Here is a 22473-nt window from a genome sequence, read left to right on the forward strand (position 1 = left end):
GGAGGGAATGGAATGAAACCATTTTATGACAATATTACTATTATACCCCTATTTTAAAATAAAGAGTTGAATATATAGGGGTATTTTGGGAGTTTTAGTAAAAAAATCATTAAAACTAATTTCATTCCCTTTCATTCCTCCCAATTTTGGGAGGAATGAAAATTTGAGGTTTTAAGAGAATAGAGAGGAATGCGTGTTCCATCCTACCCATTCCATTCCCACCCACTTAAACTCCCGAATAAGGGAAGGGAAGAATATTCTAAAATTATTCTTTTAATTCCTTTCCATTCCATTCTCTCCTCCCAAACGAGATAATAACAAGGTACAATGTCGTTTATCTCTTAGAGAAAGAAAGAGAGAAGTCCTTTTTGGACCACCGTTTTTTTTTTTTTTTTTGGTGTAGCGTTAGTTAGAGGAGCAAGGAGAAACAAGTGCATTGCCAGCCAACAACAGAGCCCATTATGTCTTCTTCTTCTTTGATTGATTGAGGCAATGAGGGCTTTGCTGAAGAGAGATCTTCTCTCTCCTGCGTTTCAGAATCAGATGGGGATAGCCAAGCTGGGTTTGATTTAGAACAAGGTAGGATAAAAAATTGATTTTGGAACCAGGTCAGTTGCGAGTAAAATAATTTTTGTAATTTTTTTAGTTAAAAACAAATTCAGGTCACTATTTTGTTAGCTAACAGAAGGACTAATACTCTTTATCTTTAAAACTTAAGAGACCAATAGCACACGTTTAAAACTTGAGGGACCAATTGCGCTCATAAGGTAAACTTCAGGGACTAACAGTATAGTTTTGCCCAAAGTTAAAAGTTACATGTTTTTTCATTAACTAATTGTAACAATTTTGATTGTGTACACAGCTCTATATTTAGAGCTTTATAATGTTTTTTTTTTCTTTTCTTTGATAGGTAGATGATTTGGGTGGGAGGGAGCTTTACAATGATTTTGAAATAACATGAATAAAGACAATATCATAATTTATGGAATCAAATTAAATATCACACACTAATTTGTTGTTGATGCATAGTCCTTAATCTATAATCTATAATCTCTTCTTTTTTTTCTTTTTTTTTTGAGAACCCTTTAATCTATAATCAATAAATATATATATATATATATATATATATATATATATATCACATACTATATAATAAAAGTTAAGTTTATAAGTCATGATTGCGCCAAATGGCAACTCTCACTAATTATTAAATTAATTTTATATTATTTTTTTTTGGATATATTTCCTCAAATTAAAGGATAATATTTAGCAATTGTTTAATTTAGGTCAAACATATCAATTAAACTTCAACAATTTCAAATTATATTCAAACTAAAAGTCTATTATCAAAAATTCTAAACTTAAATTGTAGAAAAAAACCCAAGTTTTCTTTCTAAATATATAAACGCCCTTTTGACTTCTACTCTAACTAAAAGTCTATTATCAATGTCTTAAGAACAACTAATTAGTAAATTAATTTATATTATTTGTGCTCAATATCCTGAACAAGTTGAAAACCTTTGCTTGGAGAGCGAGCCGTAATATCCTCCCTACCAAGTCGAACCTTTACTCTTGCCAGGTGCTAGACGATCCCACCTGTGATGCATGTGGAGTGGCAGCTGAAACTAGCGGACATCTTTTTTGGGAGTGCACATGTGCACGGGATGTGTGGGATGCCACGGGTATCCCTTTTGACAACAAAGGTGTATACTACAGGGACTTTATTGACATACTATGGTATCTCATTTTCATGCAACACGTTGGCCAGGACGTGATTGAGCTTGTCGTCCCTGTTGCATGGTGTATTTGGTACAACTGTAACAAAGCACGGCATGGCTCTCCAAGGCAGTCCACCAACGAGATCTTACACAAAGCTCACACCACTCTTGAGGATTTCCAGGCAACCCACTTCAAGCTCCCTCAACTCACGAGCCCATCAGATGCTCGCTGGGTCCCTCCCTCATACCCGTGGTTCAAGATCAACACCGACGCAGCACTCTTCAACGATCTCGGAACAGTGGACATCAGTGCTATCATCCGTGACCACGAGGGAGAAGTCATTGTCGCCTTGAGTCAGCACCTGCAACTACCTTTGGGTCCCTTGGAGGCAGAAGCAAAAGCCTTGGACTTGGCTGTCTTGTTTGCATGGGATATAGGCATACGTGATGTGATTTTTGAGACTGACTCCAACATGGTTTTCACTATTCTATCGGGCTCCACCACACCACCAGCTACAATTGTTGATGTCATGGAAAGCATTCAACTGAAGTTGCACGACTTTAGGTACTCTCAAGTTCAACACGTGCGTAGGCAAGGCAACAAACTGGCACATGCTTTAGCACAGCATGCCAGGGGTATTCATGGCTTTGTAAATTGGATAGAGGAATGTCCACAATTTATTGAATCTTTTGTGTTTCATGATGCTATGTACTTATCCTCTTCGTAATAAAAGTTACAGTATTTCTCATAAAAAAAATTTTATATTATTTGTTATGACATATTTTCTTAAATTAAGGGATAATATTTAACAAATATTTAATTTAAATAAAACTAAAAGTCTATCATCAAAATTTTCTAAACTTAAATACCACATAACTCATGAATTATATCATATCATATCATATACTATATATATTAATAATAAAAGTTGAGCTTAGAAACAGTGATTGTGCCAAATGACTACTCTTACTAATTAATAATTTAATTTTATATTATATATTAGGATATATTTCCTCAAATTAAAGGATAATATTTAAAAACTAGTATTTAATTTAGGTAATATTTTATCATTTAAATTTCAACAAATTTAAATTCTATTTAAACTAAAAGTCAATTATAAAAAATTATAAACTTTCATCTCAAACAACTACCCACTTTTTCTTTCTTAAAAAAAACCCCCATGTTTTGGCTTCTACTCTAGCTAAAACTCTATTATCAATATTTTAAGAACAACTAATTAATAAATAAATTTTATATTATTTGTTATGATATAATTCATCAAATTAATGGATCATATTTAGCAATAGTTTAATTTAGATAAAACTTATCATTAAACTTCAACAAATTTAAATTCTAATCAAAATAAAAGTCTATTATCAAAATTTTTTAATCTAAATCCCAAACAACAGCCTATATTTTCTTTCCCAAAAAAAAAAAAATCATTTTGACGTCTACTCTAACTAAAAGTCTATTATCAACATCCTAAGAATAATTAATTAGTAAATTAATTTATATTATTCGTTATGATATATTTCTTCAAATTAAGGGATAACATTTAATAACTGTTTAATTTAAATAAAACTAAAAGTTTATCATCAAAAATTTCTAAACTTAAATACCACACAAGTCACAATTTTATTTTTGTTTTGTTTCCTCAAGTTGCATCTTATTAAATTAATGTTTTATTAGAATATTAAGCTAAAAGGCTCTTGACTAAGGGATAAGATTTACCAATAATTTAATTTAGATAAAACTTTATCATCTAAATTTTAGAAATTTAAATTCTACTGCAACTAATAGTCTATTATTAAAATTTTCAGAACACACACACACACACACACACACACACACACACACACACACACACACACATATATATATATATATATATATATATATATATATATATATATATATATATATATATCAAGTCATGACTTTTCGATATAATCACTCTTAACCAATAAAGTCATCCATATAGTTAAATCTTACATAATACACCCTATGTTTTTGTTTTTTTTTCACTTTTTTTTTTTGCAAGATGCAACTTACGCTTATTCTTCATCACGCTTATTGTTTTAGTTTAATAAATTCATCTTACTTGTTGTTCTTTACTTCTGAATTTGTGTGAAGAATATTATGCCTAGAGGTGTGCAGAAAACCCACCAACCTGCCAAACCCGACCCGACCCAACCCAACCCGTTGGGTTGGGTCGGTTTTTAGGGCTTGATGGGTTGGGTTGGGTTATAATTTTTTTGTAGCGGGTCGGGTTGAGTTTGGGTCATAAAATTACAAACCCGCCAAACCCAACTCGACCCACCCATATTTTAATATATATTTAAAATATATTATATATTTAATAAATATTTTTTTTAAGTTAAAACCCAAGTGTAGAGCATTTCATCAATTCCTATAAACATATATAATATAAAATCCTATTACTTTCTTTAATATATATTTAAATATATTATATAATTAATAATAAAAAAATATATGGGTTCAATTTAATAATAATAAAAAAAATGTCCAACCCATGGGGTCAACCCGACCCATGTGGGTTGGGTTGGGTTGGACATATGTGATGGGTTGGGTTGGGTCAAATTTTTTTTTGACCCACCATGGTGGGTTGGATCAAAAAATTCCCTCAACCTGACCCAACCCAACCCATGCACACCCCTGATTATGCCAAAGGAAGTTTACTATAAATAAACAAAACCATGGGCACCATTTAAGTTCTTGATTCTCTTATGTAAGTTTTTAATTTTGTTTTTTTTTATTCTCAATTTTTGAACTCTTTTGTGTATGTTTTAATTTTGGGTTTTGATTATTATATTTAAGTTGTGACTATGTTTATTTGTTTAATTAGACTATCACTAGGAAAAAAAAATGTATTGAGGAACTATTTTGTTTATTATTAGTTGTGTTGGCTATGGCATAACTCAAATAGGAAAAATCAAACTCATTACATATCTCATATTAAGAAATTAACACAAAGCACAAAGAGAATTTTAAAATATAAGAATAGATAAACACTGATAATGTCTAAAATCTAAACAATCAAAACTTAAAGTAATTTTTATTAAAATTACTTACTTTTTTAGAATTTATTATTACTTTTTATTTAATAATTTTGTTTTAAAAAAATTAGCTTACATATGAATGTTCATCAAACCGTGCATCGTACGTGAATAATATTAGTTTATATATAAAAGTAGAGACCTCATATGGATTGCATGAGATTCTGCCAAGTGACATATTCTTCATTTACGCTTCCACCTCAATAAAGATTACATCTATGTCAAGATATTAATTCATTGACTATGCACTATATATGTATATAAATATTTTTTTGGTTTTTTCTTTTTAAATGAAAGCAAAAATTTCATGTGGGAGACCATAAAGTTCTGCTATGTGGCACAATTACACTATATAATAAACATCAATAATATGTAATGGATTAAAATGCTTTTATAATTATTTAAACTACTATATTCCTACATTATTCTTTAATCATTTAATTGCTTTTTATATTAAGTGAAAAATTGTAATGGACGTGTGTGCACAAATTTAAATTTTCACTTTTCATGATGAATTCATTACTTCAACTAATTCCTATGGCATACTCTATTTCTTTATCCTCTTGAGATTAAAAAAATATATATTTATGCCCTTAATTTCGTATTACTTTAATTTAATAAAAACGTAATCATGTTTTTATTAAATTAAAAACATGAATATGTTTGGCTATTAATATATATATATATATATATATATATATGAATAGCCAAAATTCAAAGAAAATCCAAATAGATTTTAATTAAATTCTCAATTTTGCGCCACGTGTCCCATTTAATTTTTAATTTTGTACAAAGTGAATTATTGATTGTAAAAATCAAAGAGTCCAAATCCAATTAGATTTTAAATTGGAGTGCAATTTTCCTCCATGTGTCCATCTTAGTTTTTAATTTTTGTGGCAAGTGAATTACTGGGTGCAAAAATCAATAGTCTTAAATTAATTAAATTATAAATCATATATATATATATATATATATCGAGAGAGAGAGGGAGAGAGAGAGAGAGAGAGAGACAGAGACAGACAGACAGACAGACAAAGATAGAGAGAGAGAGAGAGAGACAGACAGACAGACAGACAGACAGACAGAGATAGAGACAGAGACAGAGAAACCATTACATATATTAGAATTGTATGGTTTTTAAAAAGTATAAGCTAATACCATGTATAATTTGAATCTCTTCTAAAAAATTATGTATAATTTGAACCATATAGTTATGATTGTTTTTAATTGTACCTGTAAGAACACAATTCGTACTTTAGCCCAAAATAGGGAGGGAATAAGCCCAACAAGCCTAAGACAATGAATTTGTAGAGATTGAGTTTGAAATCTAAGTTTTAATGAATTTGTATATCAATTGTAATGCGTCAAGATTCCTATAGAACAAAGATGAAGTAGATTTATATAATGAAAATCGTCTTCGGACTCAACTCGATGAGGCTAATTCTTCTATATCTCTCACTTAATGACAGTTTACAAATATTGTTTTTTAGTCTACAGTGTTTTTTTCTACTTCCTCCCCCCCATCTCTCCTTCTGGGGGTTTCCTTTGCCTTTTATACCATCCTTCCTCCTCTCTCTACCCTTCACGTATGGATCAGATTGTTAGTATATATACTTGTCCCATCAACACCTCCCTAAAGCTTTTGGGAATAGTTGTAAGGCAGCACATTGCTGCACAGGCATTACCTCCTCATTAATGCGGCTAGAGAGTTAGCTGCAGAGCATTCAATGCGGTGGTAGTCGCTTTCTCCTAGATATTTCATAGTCTTTCTCTGTTTTGTGCTCTTACGATGTATATCCTTACCTACAGGATCTTCTAGAACATTGCTTCTGGGTGGCAGGCAGTACCTTCCGACCTTGGCTTTGCTTAGCTGAGGAAGTATTCCTCCTCAGACCACCTTCTCGGACGATTATGATCAAACTTTTACCTCTTTACTTACCAACACGGATTCTTTAGAAGATATTTTCCCGTCCTCGGACTATTTAATATCCTCGAATTGGGCCTTTGGCCCAATATATACTCCTGGACCTATCACCCCCACAATAGACCATTGGGATTCTTCTTTCTAGATCCTCAGGAAGAAAGAAGGATTTCAATGTCACCATAATTACTCCGTGCTTGTTATACATCATCCCTGACTTGCAGGTGCCTTTTCAACTACCAAAGGCACGCTCTTGATGCTTCGGCACACGAGACTCGCCTTTATTAATTTTTTACGGCTCCTTGTTCCCAACGTTTGACGGCATGATGCGGATCCAACGACTGAGTATTTTTTTGGAACCAAGGTGGGAATTTTCCCGTTTGTGACTCTCTTTTGATATAAATACTGCACAAATTAATCACTTATCTCACTTTAGCACTCATATACTGAACCTGCAAACTCACCTAATTTACTTGTGCCCTCACAATTACCGAGATCTAGTCCAAGGAGAATCTTCTCTTTCACATAAGTCTTTATAAACCCTTTTTTTAATTGTTTTTTTCATCTACTTCTCTTTTCTTTGTGTCTTTTTCTCCTCGGCTCTTCTTCCTTCTCTCTATCTTCTTAGTACATTCAAATATCTATTAGGAATGGGTAGATTCGCCGGTTTGGTAGACTCCAAGGAGAAAATAGAGAGTTTTAAAACCACATATAGGATCCCACCAGGAGTCTCGATTAGATACTGTAAGGAGGGGGAATGACATGAGAAAAGGCGGGAGGGAGAAGTAATAATCCCGATGATCATCTTTATAGAGGGAGGGATGAGAATCCCTATAGGCACGGTCATTAGGGATTACCTTAGAGCTCACAAATTCTCCCACCCAATGTGCCCCAAATATGTTTAGAATTTTAGGTTGTATAGAAACACTTAATGAAAGAATGAATTTAGGACTTACCCACCATGATGTCAATTGAATCTATAACCTCCATCACCTAAAAGGGTAGGGGTACGACCTAAAGTCTAGGTTCCCTGAGGTTAGGCTCATCCAATACCTCCCCGATTCCAATAAAGGCCTGAACAAGGACTTCTTGATCGTGTTAAGAGAGTGGCACGATGGCCTCCCATGCTCAACGAGAGAGGGGGAACCAGATGGGGCTCTAGGTTTAGGTCGATTATTTCAAAATCACCTCATTTTCTTTTTCTTTTATTCGTGTCTGTATATAAATGTTCCTTAGATTTACACTGATTTTTGTTGATGATTTTGCAGATAAACGCGCCGTTATTCCAAACTTTGGTCTTGTCAACCAGCTGAGTTTGGACGAGATACTGAAGGCTGAAGTGTTCGTTCCTAGCGACAGTCAGCTCCGAGCAGCGCACTTAATTCTCGGCTACACCCCCATATCCAAGGGTTTCTAGGCACCGATGTGCATCATAAAAGCCAAAGACCCCCCGTCTGAACCGGAGAAGCGTCGCTGTTCCGGGTTTTCTCCTTCTTGAAGGTGTTCCTATCCCAGCAAGCACTCTCACCACCAACTTATCCCAGAAGGTGTTCCTAAAGTAGCCTTTCCATTACAACACACGACTGGTGAAGCTACCTCCTCCCAACCCATCATCAAAGAAGAGGAGGAAATAGTTGATGTTTCGAACTCCAAGTCCGAAGATGAATTTGAGGTCTTCAACCTACCATCCTCCTCAGGAAGTCCAGCTGATGACCTCGGCCTCACATCCCCAGAATAAGCAAGCCACCCACAAGGAGAACCTGCCATCTCGGAAGCCATGCCAATCCAACGCAGAACTAGACAAAGCCTTCGAGATCTAATGAAGTCCTAGGTGGGCAGTCAGGAGCTAGAGAAGACCACCTAGCCCAAACTTCCTACCCTCCCACCCACCCAAACCGAATGCCTAGACCTAACTGGTCACAAGAGAAAAAGGGATCAACCTAAGGGCAAGGAGGTAGTAGAGGGGGGGAAGAGCCATCCTCCCAAAGAAACTAAGCCCTAGAAGGGAGCTAAACAGGCTCGGACAACCTAAACGGCCCTAGAGAGAAGGGTTGATGTTCTAGCTCTAGTATCTGCTCTGATTTGGTCTCTGGCCATAATCTTTGACGGAGCTGTTATAACTGCCGACGCCTCCATTAGAAATTCACAGCCGGGAACAGCTACTTATGTGGCCGGCGCGTTGGAGCAAGCTCTACTACTACCCGAAGACATGACCGAGTTGAGGCAGATGAGGAAGCATCTTCCTCACACTGAAGAGGGAGCCTGCCCTAGCAAAACTACTAGCTAACTCTTCTTCATTTTTTCTTCGTTCAGTATTGTTTGTTTATTTTTTATTTTTATATATACTTGCCACATTTTAGGAATTATTTGTACATGTATTTTCCATACCTAATTTCTCTAACCTGAACGTGTTTCAATGTTTCATTTTTTTCCTGAGAAAAGGATGTCCAAGTTGCTCATAGAGTTGAAGAAATAATCATTAGCACACATAGAACGATGAAGGACGAGGAGGCCAAGTGTGTTACTGCCTTGAAGACATTCGAGGTGGCAGAGAACAAGTTGCATGAAGTCACCGCCAAACTGAATTTGGCTGAGAGTGATAAGAAAAGCATCAAGGCCATTCTAGCAGTGGTCGAGAGGCAGGCGGAGGCCCAGCGTTTGCAGCTTTGCCAGACCGAGGATGACTATGCGGCAGCGAAGAAACAAATTGAGACCCTCACCAAAAGTCTGAGGGAGTCTGAAAAGGCTAAGGAGGAAGCTAATAAAGCCAGAGAAGAAGCTAAAAAAGCTAAGGAGGAGGCCGAGAAGGCCAAGGACCAAGCCGAGCAGGATGGGTATGAAGTAGGGGTAGCTGAGATTGAGGAAACCCTTAGGTTGGAGGTCTCGAAGGTATGTAGACACTACTACCTCCAGGTGTGGAATGAGGCATTCAACCGAGCTGGGATTTATACCTCTTATGCCCTTTGGAGAGTTGAATGTGTTTACTATCCTCCAGTCATCCGGGCTTCTAGCTCATCTGTCCCCAAGGCTGATGCTGCCTCCTAGAGAGCAGATGCTGGAAAGGACAACCCAGTTAAAGCCTTCCTTCTTCTGGCCATCCATTCGAGGAAGCTGAGAAGCTTGAGGCCACTGGGAAAGCAACTGACGCAATTAAGAAGGTGGCCCATAATGCTACTCAGCCTTCAACTGCCCCCAAGGAGTTTGCTAAGGAGAAAAAAGTCTTCCCATGGCATGGATATTGTCTTTGCTACCCTTCCTATTCCCACTAAGGAGGAAGTGAAGGGTAAAAGACCTGCTTCTACCACCACGGCTTCCAAAGACCTCCAAGGACAAGCTTGTAATAAAGAAGCCTTGATTTATCCGCGTTTTTTCCTTCTTTTCTCCTTTTTTTTTTAACTGTAATGTAATCTAATCTTTTATAAGTAAATTGCATTTTCCTAAGGCTTAGATCAATGAAAAGCACAAGTTCTTGTTTCATGATCATGATATCTGTATTTTTTCTTGCATAGTTTCCATTTTATCTAATGTTCAACTAACATAACCATGAGATATGACCCTATTTGGTTATTGGCACAAGCGGTGATAGAATTACCACACTTTCAGACTAATTGCAAAATAGATTAAAAACTACTAAGTCCACAACATTATTAAAACACACATTTAACTTCGAAATTCATACATCATATCAGAACGTTCATTCACATTATTCCTAATAGACCTACTGACTTGGAGGAAATAGTCAAATATTGACCAGATAACAGATATGTTTGATATACTTACAAATGCTTTAAGTGATGTTCATGAATTTCCATTTGCTTAAGTCACTGTTATCGGGATCTCCAAGGTATGTGATCCAAGGATCCAAGCATAAACAAGCATCTGTTTGATACTTAGAAAAATAACTTGAAGTGTTAATTTACCTAAAGTAGATGGTCCGAGGAACCAGACATAACTAAGGTTCTGTTTAAAACTTAGAAAAATATTGTAAAATATCAATTTACCCAAGGTATGTGATCCGAGGAACCATGTATGACCAATGTTCTGTTTGATATTCAACTATAATAAGAAATGTAGCACATGAAGTATCGAGCGGTATATAACAGAAAATACCTTCATTAATAATAATACCTTCGCAAATTATTTATGTTCCAAGGATGTGATACAACATTTTCATCTAAATTTTCAAGATAATAAGCCCCTATCCCAGCTACCGAGGTGATACAATATGACCCTTCCCAGTTGGGCCCTAATTTTCCCCATGTTGTGTTCTTTGCAGTACCCAAAACTTTTCTTAATACCAAATCCTCTGGCGCCAGTGGCCTCAACTTCACGTTTGAGTCATAACCTTGTTTGAGCTTATGTTGATAATATTCCAACTGAACCATGACGTTTTCTCTCATTTCTTCAACCAAATCCAAGCCCCTTTCCAACAGCTCATCATTGTTGTTCAGAGTGAAAGAGCTTGTCCTTAGTGTTGCGAAACCGGTTTCGAGAGGAATTATAGCCTTGACCCTATAAGTCATTGAAAAGGGTGTCTCCCTTGTGAATCTATGAGGGGTAGTCCGATATGTTCAAAGGACGTGTGGAAGTTCTTCCACCCATTTTCCCTTCGCAACATCCAACCTCTTCTTGAGCCCATTCATTATCACCTTATTGACAGCTTTGGCCTGTCCATTCCCCTATGGATAAGCCGGGGTGGAATATCTATTCATAATCCCCAGATCGCAGCAATATCTTTTGAAGGCCTTACTATCAAATTGATGACCATTGTCCGAGATGAGGGTATGAGGAATTCCAAACCTGGTGACAATGTTTTTCTAAACAAATCTTTTTGTATCCAAGTCCCTGATATTTGATAGTGGTTGAGTTTCAACTCACTTAGTGAAATAATTTGTGTCGACCAATAGCCATCTCCTATTCCCTGCTGCCTTAGGGAAGGGTCATACAATATCCAAGCCCCATTGAGCAAAAGGCCAAGGGCTGGATAGAGGATTGAGGACGCCCCCCAGTTGATGAATGTTTGGAGTAAACCTCTGACATTGGTCGCATTTCTTCACATACTCTTGTGCTTCCCTCTGCATATTTGACCACTAGTACCATTGGGTAAGTGCCCTATGGGATAAGGATCTACCTCCTGTGTGGCTTCCACAAATCCCTTCATATAATTCTTCTAGAAGTAATTCTGTTGCTTTAGGGTGTATGCATAGCAGGCATAGTCTAGAAAAAGAGCGTTTGTACAGTTTTGGTCCTCGGATAGCCAAAACTAAGGAGCCTTTCTATGTAGCTTGTCCACTTCAGACTTCTCATCAGGCAAGATATCTTCCTTAAGGAATAGCAATATAGAGTCCATCCAACTAGGTCCCGCCCTGATCTGATGAACTTGGACCATGTCACCTTTCATCTTAGAAGGCTTGCACAAGTCTTCAACAAGGATAACTCGAGGTAAGCTCTGCATTGAAGATGTTGTGAGAGTGGCCAGGGAATCAACATGGGTATTCCTGATTCTGGGAACTTGCATTAAGGTGAAAGAATCAAACCTTGACTGTAAATGTCTCACCTGATTCAAGTATTCTTGCATTCTCGGATCTTTAGCCTCCAACTCTCCTTCCACCTGGCCAATAACCAATCTTGAGTTTGAGAACATCTGCATTATTTTTCCTCCCACCTTCTAGACCACAGTCATCCCCACCAATAGGGCCTCATACTCAGCTTCATTATTTGTGGCCGAGAAACTTAATCTTAAGGATTTTTCAATAACGATTATCTCGGAAGAACCTATAACTAGCCCGATTCTTGATCCTCTTTGATTTGTCGCACCATCAACATACACCTTCCAAGGTGGAGGCTCTTGTAGGGAGACTATGCTAACTGATTTTCCATCCATATTCTGTTTGTCTTCTTCTTCTTCTACAGAAGGTTCAGCAAACTTGCCCACTAGGTCTGCAAGAACTTGACCCTTAACAGAGGTACGGGGCATGTACTTAATATCAAAGGCCTCTAAGATTGTACCCTATTTAGCAATTCTTCTAGTGTAATCAGCACTCCAAAGTATTGATTTGAGGAGAAGTTGGGTCAAAACAACAACTGTATAAGATTGAAAGTAGTGGGGGAACTTACGCGTAGCGTGCACCACTGCCAAAATGGCATTTTTCAATGGCAGGTAACGGATCTCTGCCTCGTGTAATGACTTTCTCATGTAGTAAACCAGCCACTGCACACCATTGTCAACTCGTACCGGTACCAAACTAACAGCATGGGAAACCACAACAATATAAGCACATAAAACCTCATCCTCCTCGGGTCTGGACAAAATAGGTGGCCGAGAAATATATTTCTTAAGCTGTTGGAAAGCCAAAGCACATTCCTTTGCCCATTCAAATCCCTTCCACTTATTCAGCAATTGCAAGAAAGACCTGCATTTATCTGCGGACCGAGAAATGAATCGGTTCAAAACAACAATCATTCCTATAAATTTTTTAACTTCTTTAGGATTCCGAGGTGGCTGTAAATTATTAATTGCCTTAACCTAATCAGGATTGACCTCAATTCCGCGATAAGTGACCATATAACCTAGGAATTTACTTGATCCCACGCCAAAGGAACATTTGGAAGCATTGAGGTGCAACTTGTGTTTCCTTAGTATCTTAAAGATATTTCCTAGGTCTCCCACGTGCTCAGACATCATCTTATTCTTCACTATCATGTTATCTACATAGACCTCAATGTTTTTACCTAGCTGTGGCTCGAACATCCTGGTCATCATCCTTTAATATGTAGCCCCTGCATTCTTTAAACCAAATGGCATTACCTTGTAGTGACAATTTCCTAAAGGAGTGACAAAGGCTGTTTTCTCCTGATCGTCCAAGGCTAAAGGTATTTGATGATATCCTTGGAAGGCATCTAAGAAACTCATTCGAGAATTCCCAACAGTGGCATCTACCAATTGATCTATAGAGGCATTGGGAAGGATTCCTTGGGACAAGATTTGTTCAAATCTATGAAATCTACACATACTCACCATTTCCTATTCTTCTTTTTTATTACCACTGTATTAGCCAACCATTCAGGGTAAAATACCTCATTGATAGCCCCTGCTTGCTTAAGCTTGATCACCTCCTCCTTGACAGTCTCAGAATGCTCCTTAGATGATCCTTAAAGGTATTTGATGATATCCTTGGAAGGCATCCAGAAAACTCATCCAAAAATACCCAACAGTGGCATCTACCAATTGATCTATACGAGGCATTGGGAAGGGGTCCTTGAGACAAGCTTTGTTTAAATTTGTGAAATCTACACATACTAGCCATTTCCCGTTTTTCTTTTTCACCACCACTGTATTAGCCAACCACTCAGGGTAAAATACCTCATTGATAGCCCCTGTTTGCTTGAGCTTGGTCACCTCCTCCTTGACAGCCTCGGAATGCTCCTTAGATGATCGCCGAGGTGGTTGCTTCCTTGGTACGACGGTTGGGCTGACATTCAAATGATGACAAATGAAGCTCGGATCCACCCTGGGGGCCTCATAAGCATTCCAAGCAAACACATCAATGTTTTCCCTGAGAAACATCATCAACTCGTCTTTCTCCCGAGGAGGCAGTTGAGCTCCAATTTGAAAATATTTCTCCTTATCATTACTTATAATTACCTTTTCTAACCCTTCACACTCTACTAGTTCCATTGAATATTCAGATAACACCGGATCCTTTGATTGCTACAAACTTTGTTTATTTGATACTAAGGACTCCCCTTCAGCTTAATGTCTAATTGCGGCCATCAAGCACTGCCTAGCTATAGACTGACTCCCTATCAGCTCTTCAACCTGGTCACCAGATGGATATTTCACCTTTAAGTATAAGGTGGAGGAAACAACCCCCATGGTATGAGGCCAGGGTCTTGCTACTATGGCCGTGTAGGGAGAATACGCATCCACCACAATGAAGTAAACTCCACCACCTCAAACCCCGCTTGCACTGGTAGTTTGATCTGCCCCATTGGTATAACTACATTTCCATCAAAACCTACTAGGGGTGAATCATAACTAGTCAAATCCCCAGGTTTTAGTCTCAACCCTTTATATAAGTTAGGGTACATAATCTTCGCCCCACTACCTTGATCAACCAATACACGCTTCACATCATATCCCCCTATGTTGAATGTGACCACCAAAGCATCATCATGTGGTTGTATAGTTCCAACCTTGTCCTTTTCCGAAAAACTCAATGCCGGTCAAATCTCAACTTTAGCCTTTTTCGGCTTAGAATTAGAGTCCTTGGCTAGTGGCTGAGCTACAGACATTACTTTGGAGGGACGAGAACCAGTCCTCCTGGGAGCAACAAAGATCACATTAATTGTATCCAAATGAGGCCTTGAAGAAGCGTTCCCCTGAGTCCCTGAACCTGCACTGTCTCCTTGCCTATTGGGCCAATACAAAAACTGTTTTAACCTCCCATCTTTGACCAGTTGCTGTAAATGATTCCACAGAGTCCTGCAATCCTCGGTGGTGTGTCCTCGTTCCTGGTGATACTGACAATGAAGACTCTGATTGCATTTCATGGGGTCTCCACCCATCTTGTTTGGCCATTTGAAGTATGACTCATTCTTGATCTTCTCTAAGACCTAATGCACTGGCTCTCAGAAATACCGTGTTGACCGCTTGTGGCGCAGCAGTAGCCCTAGTTTGCGGAGTAAAATCCCGCCGAGGATAATTATTGTTGTACTTATTCAACCTGAAGTCCCTCCTATCTTGAGAGACCACCTTCACCTTTCCTTTACCTAATTGTTGGTCATCCTCGACCTGCTTATACTTATTGATGCGGTCCATGAGCTGATGTACATTATTAACTAGTTTCCCTGTTAACGATTTCCTCAGACCGTGCTCGGCAGGCAGATCAACCTTAAAAGTTCTTATGGCCACATCATCAAAGTCCCCATCAATTTCATTAAACATCTCTCAATACCTGTCTAAGTATGTCTTTAAGGTCTTCCCTTCTCGCATGGTCATAGAAAACAGGGAATTTAAGAGCCGAGGAACCCTACTACACGTAATAAAGCGAGATCCAAATGCCTGGGTGAGTTCCTTAAAGGAATCAATAGAACCTGCTCTAAACCATCTCATTGCCATAGGCCTTAAACTGGATGGGAATACCTTACACATCAAAGCCTCATTCTTGGAGTGCACAACCATCCTCTGGTTGAAGTGGCTTACATGCTCTATAGGGTCTGTTTGGTCATTGTACATGCTGAATGTTGGCTGAGTGAAATGCCAAGGAAGCTTTTCTCCTTCAATTCTACGCATGAAGGGTGATTTAGAAATCTGGTTTAGCACTCTGCTCATAGCATCATTTCCCAAGCCCTTGCAAATGAATTTTTGTTTCTGCGGCCATGAGGATTTTCTGCTTCATACGAGAAAGACTCACTAAGGGGAGTCCTCGACCTGGGCCTGTAACTGCTATCCCTACCATCATTAGAAGAAGAGTCAGAAATGGAAGGAGTTCGCTTCCGTCGTTCGTGACGCAACTTTCTCATCAAATGATCAATCTCCAACTGCATGACTCTAGCATTTTCCTCATGAGAGACTTTGCTCCCATCTCGTGACTGACTCTTGCTAGTATGGGTGGTGTGCACACTTCCCTCCTGATCCCTGCTTTGTTTAAAATTGAGAAAGTGATCTTGACTTTGGAACCCCATAGACTTTGCAGGTGTAGACCTGAACCTACCATAACTAGACGTTAAACTCACTAAAACACAAGGCTTTTTCCACAGATGGCGCCAATTGTAAGGACACAATTTGTATCTAAGCCCAAAATAGGGAGGGAATAGGCCCAACGAGCCCAAGACAATGAATTTGTAGAGAGTGGGTTTGAAATCTAGGTTCTAATGAGTTTGTATATCAATTTTAATGGGTCAAGATCCCTATTGAACAAAGATGAAGCAGATTTATATAATGAAAATCGTCCTCAGACTCAATTCGAAGGAGGCTAATTCTTCTATATACTTAATGATAATTAACAAATATTGTTCTTTAGTTTACAATTTTTTTTTTCTACTTCCTCCCCTTCATCTCTCCTTCTAGGGGTTTCCTCTGCCTTTTATACCATCCTTCCTCTTCTCTCTACCCTCCACGTATGGATCAGATTGTTAGTATGGATACTTGTCCCATTAGCACCTCACTGAAACTTTCGGGAGTAGCTGTAAGGTTGCACATTGCTGCACAGGCATCACCTCCTCATTAATGCTGTTAGAGAGTTAGCTGTAAAGCATTCAATGCGGTGGTAGCAGCTTTCTTCTAGATATTTCATAGTCTTTCCCTATTCTGTGCTCTTACGATATATATCCTTACCTACAAGATCCCTAGAACATTGCTTTTAGGTGGTAGGCCATACCTTCCGACCTCGGCTTTGCTCAGCTGAGGAAGTATTCCTTCTCGGACCACCTTCTTAGACTATTATTATCAGACTTTTACCTCTTTACTTACCAACACAGATTCTTAAGAAGATATTTTTCCGTTTTTGGACTATTTAATATCCTTGGATTAGGCCTCTGTCCCAATATATGCTCCTGGACCTATCACCCCCACAGTACTCATGTATATGCACGAGGCTACACACTAGTATATATAAAATCAAATTTCATATTTAGAAAAAAAATCATATTATGTGAAACTTTTCATATCAAATTTCTTGCTTTTTATAATCAGACTAATACACCAAGGTGGCGTTTGGTACGAGATAATGTTTTAAGATTTTTAGGAATATTTAAAGATTCCTATATTTGGTTGCAAATCACGCTAAGGAATTAGATGCCAGGAGAATCTAGATTCCCCCTTAAACCCCTCTCAGTAGGAATGTGGATTCCCTTTAAAACAGATGAGAATCTAGATTTTCAAGCTTAAAAGAAATTGTATTTTTTATAAATTGACAATTTTAACTATTTTTCATTATCATTTTAGCAATCAAGATAAAATATAAATCAAATTATTATGGATTAAACTCTTTTAAATAGTTTATATTTGGTTTTTCATAATTAATAGTTTATATTTGGTTTTTCATTATTTATTTAGAGGAAGATTTTTTTTAAGGATTTGGAAGTTCACATTCAAATCTAAGGATAGAATAGGAAAAATAAATAATTCATTTATGATTCCTGGGAATAAACCAAACATTATCATCTCACATTCCTAGAAATCTTAAGATATTCCCAATGAAACCAAACATAGAAATAGCTACATTCTTAGGAATGTGATTCTTAGGAATTTAGATGCCAAGAGTAATGTGAATTCCCCCGTACTAAACGCCACACAATTGATTTTTGATGTAGGCGGGGATTGAATTCCAAATTTCTTATTCAACTAGTTGGTTGGTTTTTGATGAGCTAACTAAAACCCATAACATTCATCCCACGATGACTTGTAGTTGGTTGGTTTTTTCTTTTTTTTAAATATTTTTGTTGGTTGCATAAACCTTAACATCTGTTTGACATGTTTGGGTTTTTTTTTTTTTTTTTTTTTGGTGAAGGGAACAAAGAGGAGGAAATTGGGTGCTTCAAAGGCACATCAACAACTATGGTTTGACATTATTTAACATTTAAAAAAAAAAAAAAACCATGTTGACATTGACTACTCTAACCAGAATATGGATCTGTTATGATAAATAAAATATTTTAAAAAATACTGTAGATTAAGAGCAAGAGAGAAGGAGAAAAGCAAAGACGTGATTTGTTGGGATCCGAATAAGATTAGAAATGGAGAAATCGTGTTGAGGTAAAGCTTTGAATAAGAAAAGATCTGTTAGGAACTTAGGATCTTAGTGAGAGAATTTGAGATTTAAAAAAAAAAAAAGATCCATTGAGATCGGTAGAATATGATTATATATTATTTTTTTGTTTTAGAGGGAAAGACACTTTTTAAAGGAAATATGAGAATAAAAAAAAAAAAAAAAAAGAGAAACAAGTTTTGGGTCTTGTGGCATTAAGCATGGGTGGGTATGTAACCATACACAAGCAAAATTTGTAATGAAATCGTGACTTGGCATAGGTGGTATTTTACAACGATTGGTCTAAGTCACGATTCCAATACAAATTTCATCATGTATGTGTACGGTTTGTGTGCAAGAATGTGTTATGTTTAGAATTTCCATTCCTTGTTGATATTGTGATTGCAAAGGCTTTGACCAATGGAGGAATTGAAGAGTTCTTGAAAAAATCTCACTTTTGGATCAAATGGCTCTAATACCATTTGTTAGGAATTTGTTGGTTCATAAGAGAATTTAATCACCTTTGGATAAAAATTTAAGAGAAATTTAGAAGAAAATTTCTAAAGAGTAAATAGAGAATGTTTCATCTTATTTTTTCATTGTCAAAATGCTATAGCTTACAAATATTTATACAGGTTGCTTGCAAAGCTTATTAGCTAAGAAAGCCCAATAACAACTTGTAAGTTGCAACCAACTTCTAGATTACAAGGGTTAGTATATTAGTACAAAAATTATACTTACACACCTGTAGCACATATTTGGGTCCTTACACGCTCTTTGGTGGACAAAGGGTACATAATTATTTATTTTGACGCCTAATAACATATACTCTTTTTTTGTTCTTGTATTTTTAATAAGAAAGAAACTCTCTCTTCCCCATAATAAAAATTTAAATAAATGACAAAATTAAAATAGGAATTTGAGAGAATTTTTAATACTCAAAATTGGAGTTAATAATGGGCAGGTTTTGTTCAAATCAGAGATGGATTTAGGACCACTTCTTCTAATTCCATCAGGCTTTGCAACCGAAGTGAATGCCACAAAGACATCATAACAAAGAATATGGTTTTGTACTTCCATCATCAACAAAGCGTTATGGATGAAGATTTATATATACAAAGCATGTGGATGATTAATCATGGGATACATGATATGCACTTGATCCCAGTGATCCTCTTTCAAAGTTACATGTGGCATAGAACTTTGGCATGCTTGACTTTAAAGGGTTTGTGCACTTGAAAAGCTGACAACAATGTGATCATCTGGTTGATGCTACTGTTTTTAATGAGGCAAAGAAGCCTAGAATTATAGTCAATTGCTGTTAAACAATCTCTAATCACTTATTTTTAAGCAGATGATTTGTGTATACCAATGTCTTTTTTGTTGTATATTCTTAATTGTCCTAAAAATACATGTGCCTGCTTGTGTTGTGTATTTGATTGGTGGTCCAAGTCCAACTCTTCTTCTATGGATCCGTAAGTACAATGAAAATTAAGCAGGACCACTACACATTTGAGATGCATACGGTGGTCATCATAGTCTGACATGGTTCTTAAGAAGTGGGTTGCAATAGGATGTTCTCTTTTTAAACGTTGGGGACATTGGACTTGCAAGGAACCATCATTCGTTTAAAGTCCAACAGAGTGTTTATAAATATTTCTTTTTGGTTAGATTAAGTGTTAACAGCCTACACGCCAAAGCAACAAAACGTTTGGAGGCCTATTTGGATTGTGGGGAAAATGAGAGAGTGTAAGAAGTTAGAATTGGTAGAAAATTAGGCGAATTTTCAGCTAATTCTACTTTTCTCCTCTCTATTCACCCTCCCTTCCCCCTCAAAGTGAGTGTGCTCTTTGTTTTCTATTATTTAAATAATAAGATGTTTTTTTCTTTTGGAGAATACTATATATTTTTAACACACACATACGGGGAAAGAGGAGAAGGTTTTAAAGAAGTTTATAGTGGTGCATATCCAAAAGGGCCTAACTCTTGAATATATAGCACAAGTTTTAAACCCTTTTAACTCACACTCATTTTTCAATTGGGATTAATCTACTATTTTTTCTTTTGAGAATACTAAATATTTTTAACACACACACGGGGAGAGAGGAGAGGGGAGAGGGGAGAGAGGAGAAGGTTTTAAAGAAACTTATAGTGGTGCATATCCAAAAGAGAATAATAAGATGTTAAACAAGCAAATTATCCACAAAAAAAAAAGCCCTACTACCTAGTTAAATTAATGCTCTCTTGACCTAAAAAAATTATATTAGTGCTATCAGGACTTTGACGTCCAAGTTTGCTATACAATCCTAATAAGACTAAAGATACAATTTCCTTAAAAAGAAAAGAAGAAAAAAGACCGCAAATACAATAAATTCACAATTCTTTTTACAATTTGTTAAAGTAATAGATTCTGATTATTGTGACATCATTTTCATATGACTATTCGTGAAACCAATTTTATTGTACACTAATCACAGCCTGTTATATTGATCTATATTATCTATAATAGGACTCATCTCTCTAATCTGTACTTTTTTGAAGGTAAAAAATACATCATCTACTAACCAATGACTTCTCTTACAAATGTTTTAGGAATAAAATCAATAATGTCAAAAAATACTCCATGACATTCTCTTTCTTGAACTCAACTTTTATGGGTTTCAAAAATACCCCTATACCTTAAGTTTAGGTATGAAAAAACTTGAGAACAACATGATAAAGATACATTTTAACTTCACCTAAAACTTTGCTTACAAAATTAGACCACTCTCCTATTAACTCATGGCTTTAAAAGAACTTTACTTAAAAATAAAAATAATCTATAATATCTATAAAAAAATTCCTCTCTTTGATCTAGACTTTTTTGAAGGTAAAAAATACTCAATCTAGTAACCAATGATCTCTCCTACAAAAGTTTTAAGAATAGGGCCAATAAAATCAAAAAAATTCCCATAAAATTCTCTCTCTTGAACTAGACTTTTATGTGCTTCGAAAATACACACACTAATTTAAGTGTGACAAAACTTGAGGACAACATGTAAAATATACCACTAACTTCACCTAAAATTTTGTTTATAAAATAGAATCACTCTCCCATTAACCGATATCTTTAAAACAACTCTACTTAAAAAAATGATAAATAGATAAAGGTCACCACGTTACACTTTTTTTTTACTTTATCAACAGGACTTATTGGTTTCTTTTCTCTCTCTCTTATTTTTATTTTTTTTGAATTTTTAGTTTCCTTAATTCCTAATCTCACGTTTATTTTTTTTTTGAATTTTCTATTTCCTTAATCCCTACTCTCACAATTTTTTTCCCTTCTCAAATTTCCTTTTCTTTATTTTGAATTTGAAGAAAAAAAAAATCACCCCTATTATAAAACCATCACTATAACTTCTCATATATATATATATTCAAGAAATGATATGTCCATAACATTTTTTAGGCAGTATCACATATCTTTTTTTTTTTTTTTTGGAGGACAAGTCAATTCCCAATTATCCCAATCACAACTTCTAAGAGATGACTATTCGAATTAGTAGCATTTGTTCCAACATTCAAAAAAAAAAAAAAAACTACCATCCCACTTAATCATGAATCAATGATTCCATCTAGAAAAAAAATCATGAATCCATGATCAGTTGCTAGTTACCACATTTTAGTTTTTTCTCACTTTTCCCACTTCATTGCACCAAAAAAATAAGATCATTTCAAGCCCAAATTCCACTGGAAGAATATTGATATTTTTGTAGGTTGTGACACCATTTTTCTGTTGGTGGAGGGGTCTAAAACTTTACAGTTCTTGACTTTTTCTATTAATCTATTCTCCTACAAGTGTTTTAAAAATAGGTATGTTTATAAATTGTATTTTGTTGTTTATTAATTTTTTCATTAATGAAGAATTAAGACATTAAACCCAAAATAGAAAAAGAGCCTCATTACATGCACTCATGCATGTGATAAGACTCGTAGTGAAGAACATTGTGAATTTTTTTAAAATGTT

General features: G+C 36.2%; 3 protein-coding genes across 3 annotated transcripts; 1 reads left to right on the forward strand and 2 right to left on the reverse strand.

The window, feature by feature from the left end:
- Positions 1-1750: 1750 nt before the first annotated feature.
- LOC142631245 (uncharacterized) lies at positions 1751-8134 on the forward strand. Its single transcript, XM_075805369.1, has 2 exons — positions 1751-2354; positions 7986-8134. The coding sequence occupies exons 1-2, from the start codon at positions 1751-1753 to the stop codon at positions 8132-8134; spliced, it is 753 nt and encodes a 250-aa protein (XP_075661484.1).
- A 3846-nt stretch (positions 8135-11980) lies between these two features.
- LOC142631252 (uncharacterized) lies at positions 11981-14395 on the reverse strand. The gene is made up of 4 exons (XM_075805383.1): positions 13926-14395; positions 12848-13130; positions 12407-12727; positions 11981-12328 (listed from the first exon to the last, which is right to left on the reverse strand). Exons 1-4 carry the CDS (start codon positions 14393-14395, stop codon positions 11981-11983), a joined length of 1422 nt encoding a protein of 473 aa, XP_075661498.1.
- A 221-nt stretch (positions 14396-14616) lies between these two features.
- Positions 14617-15285, reverse strand: LOC142631261 (uncharacterized). Its single transcript, XM_075805393.1, has 2 exons — positions 15016-15285; positions 14617-14919 (listed from the first exon to the last, which is right to left on the reverse strand). The coding sequence occupies exons 1-2, from the start codon at positions 15283-15285 to the stop codon at positions 14617-14619; spliced, it is 573 nt and encodes a 190-aa protein (XP_075661508.1).
- Between the last annotated feature and the right edge of the window lie 7188 nt (positions 15286-22473).

Source organism: Castanea sativa, chromosome 1, assembly GCF_040712315.1.
Source record: "Castanea sativa cultivar Marrone di Chiusa Pesio chromosome 1, ASM4071231v1".
Lineage (NCBI taxonomy): Eukaryota > Viridiplantae > Streptophyta > Magnoliopsida > Fagales > Fagaceae > Castanea > Castanea sativa.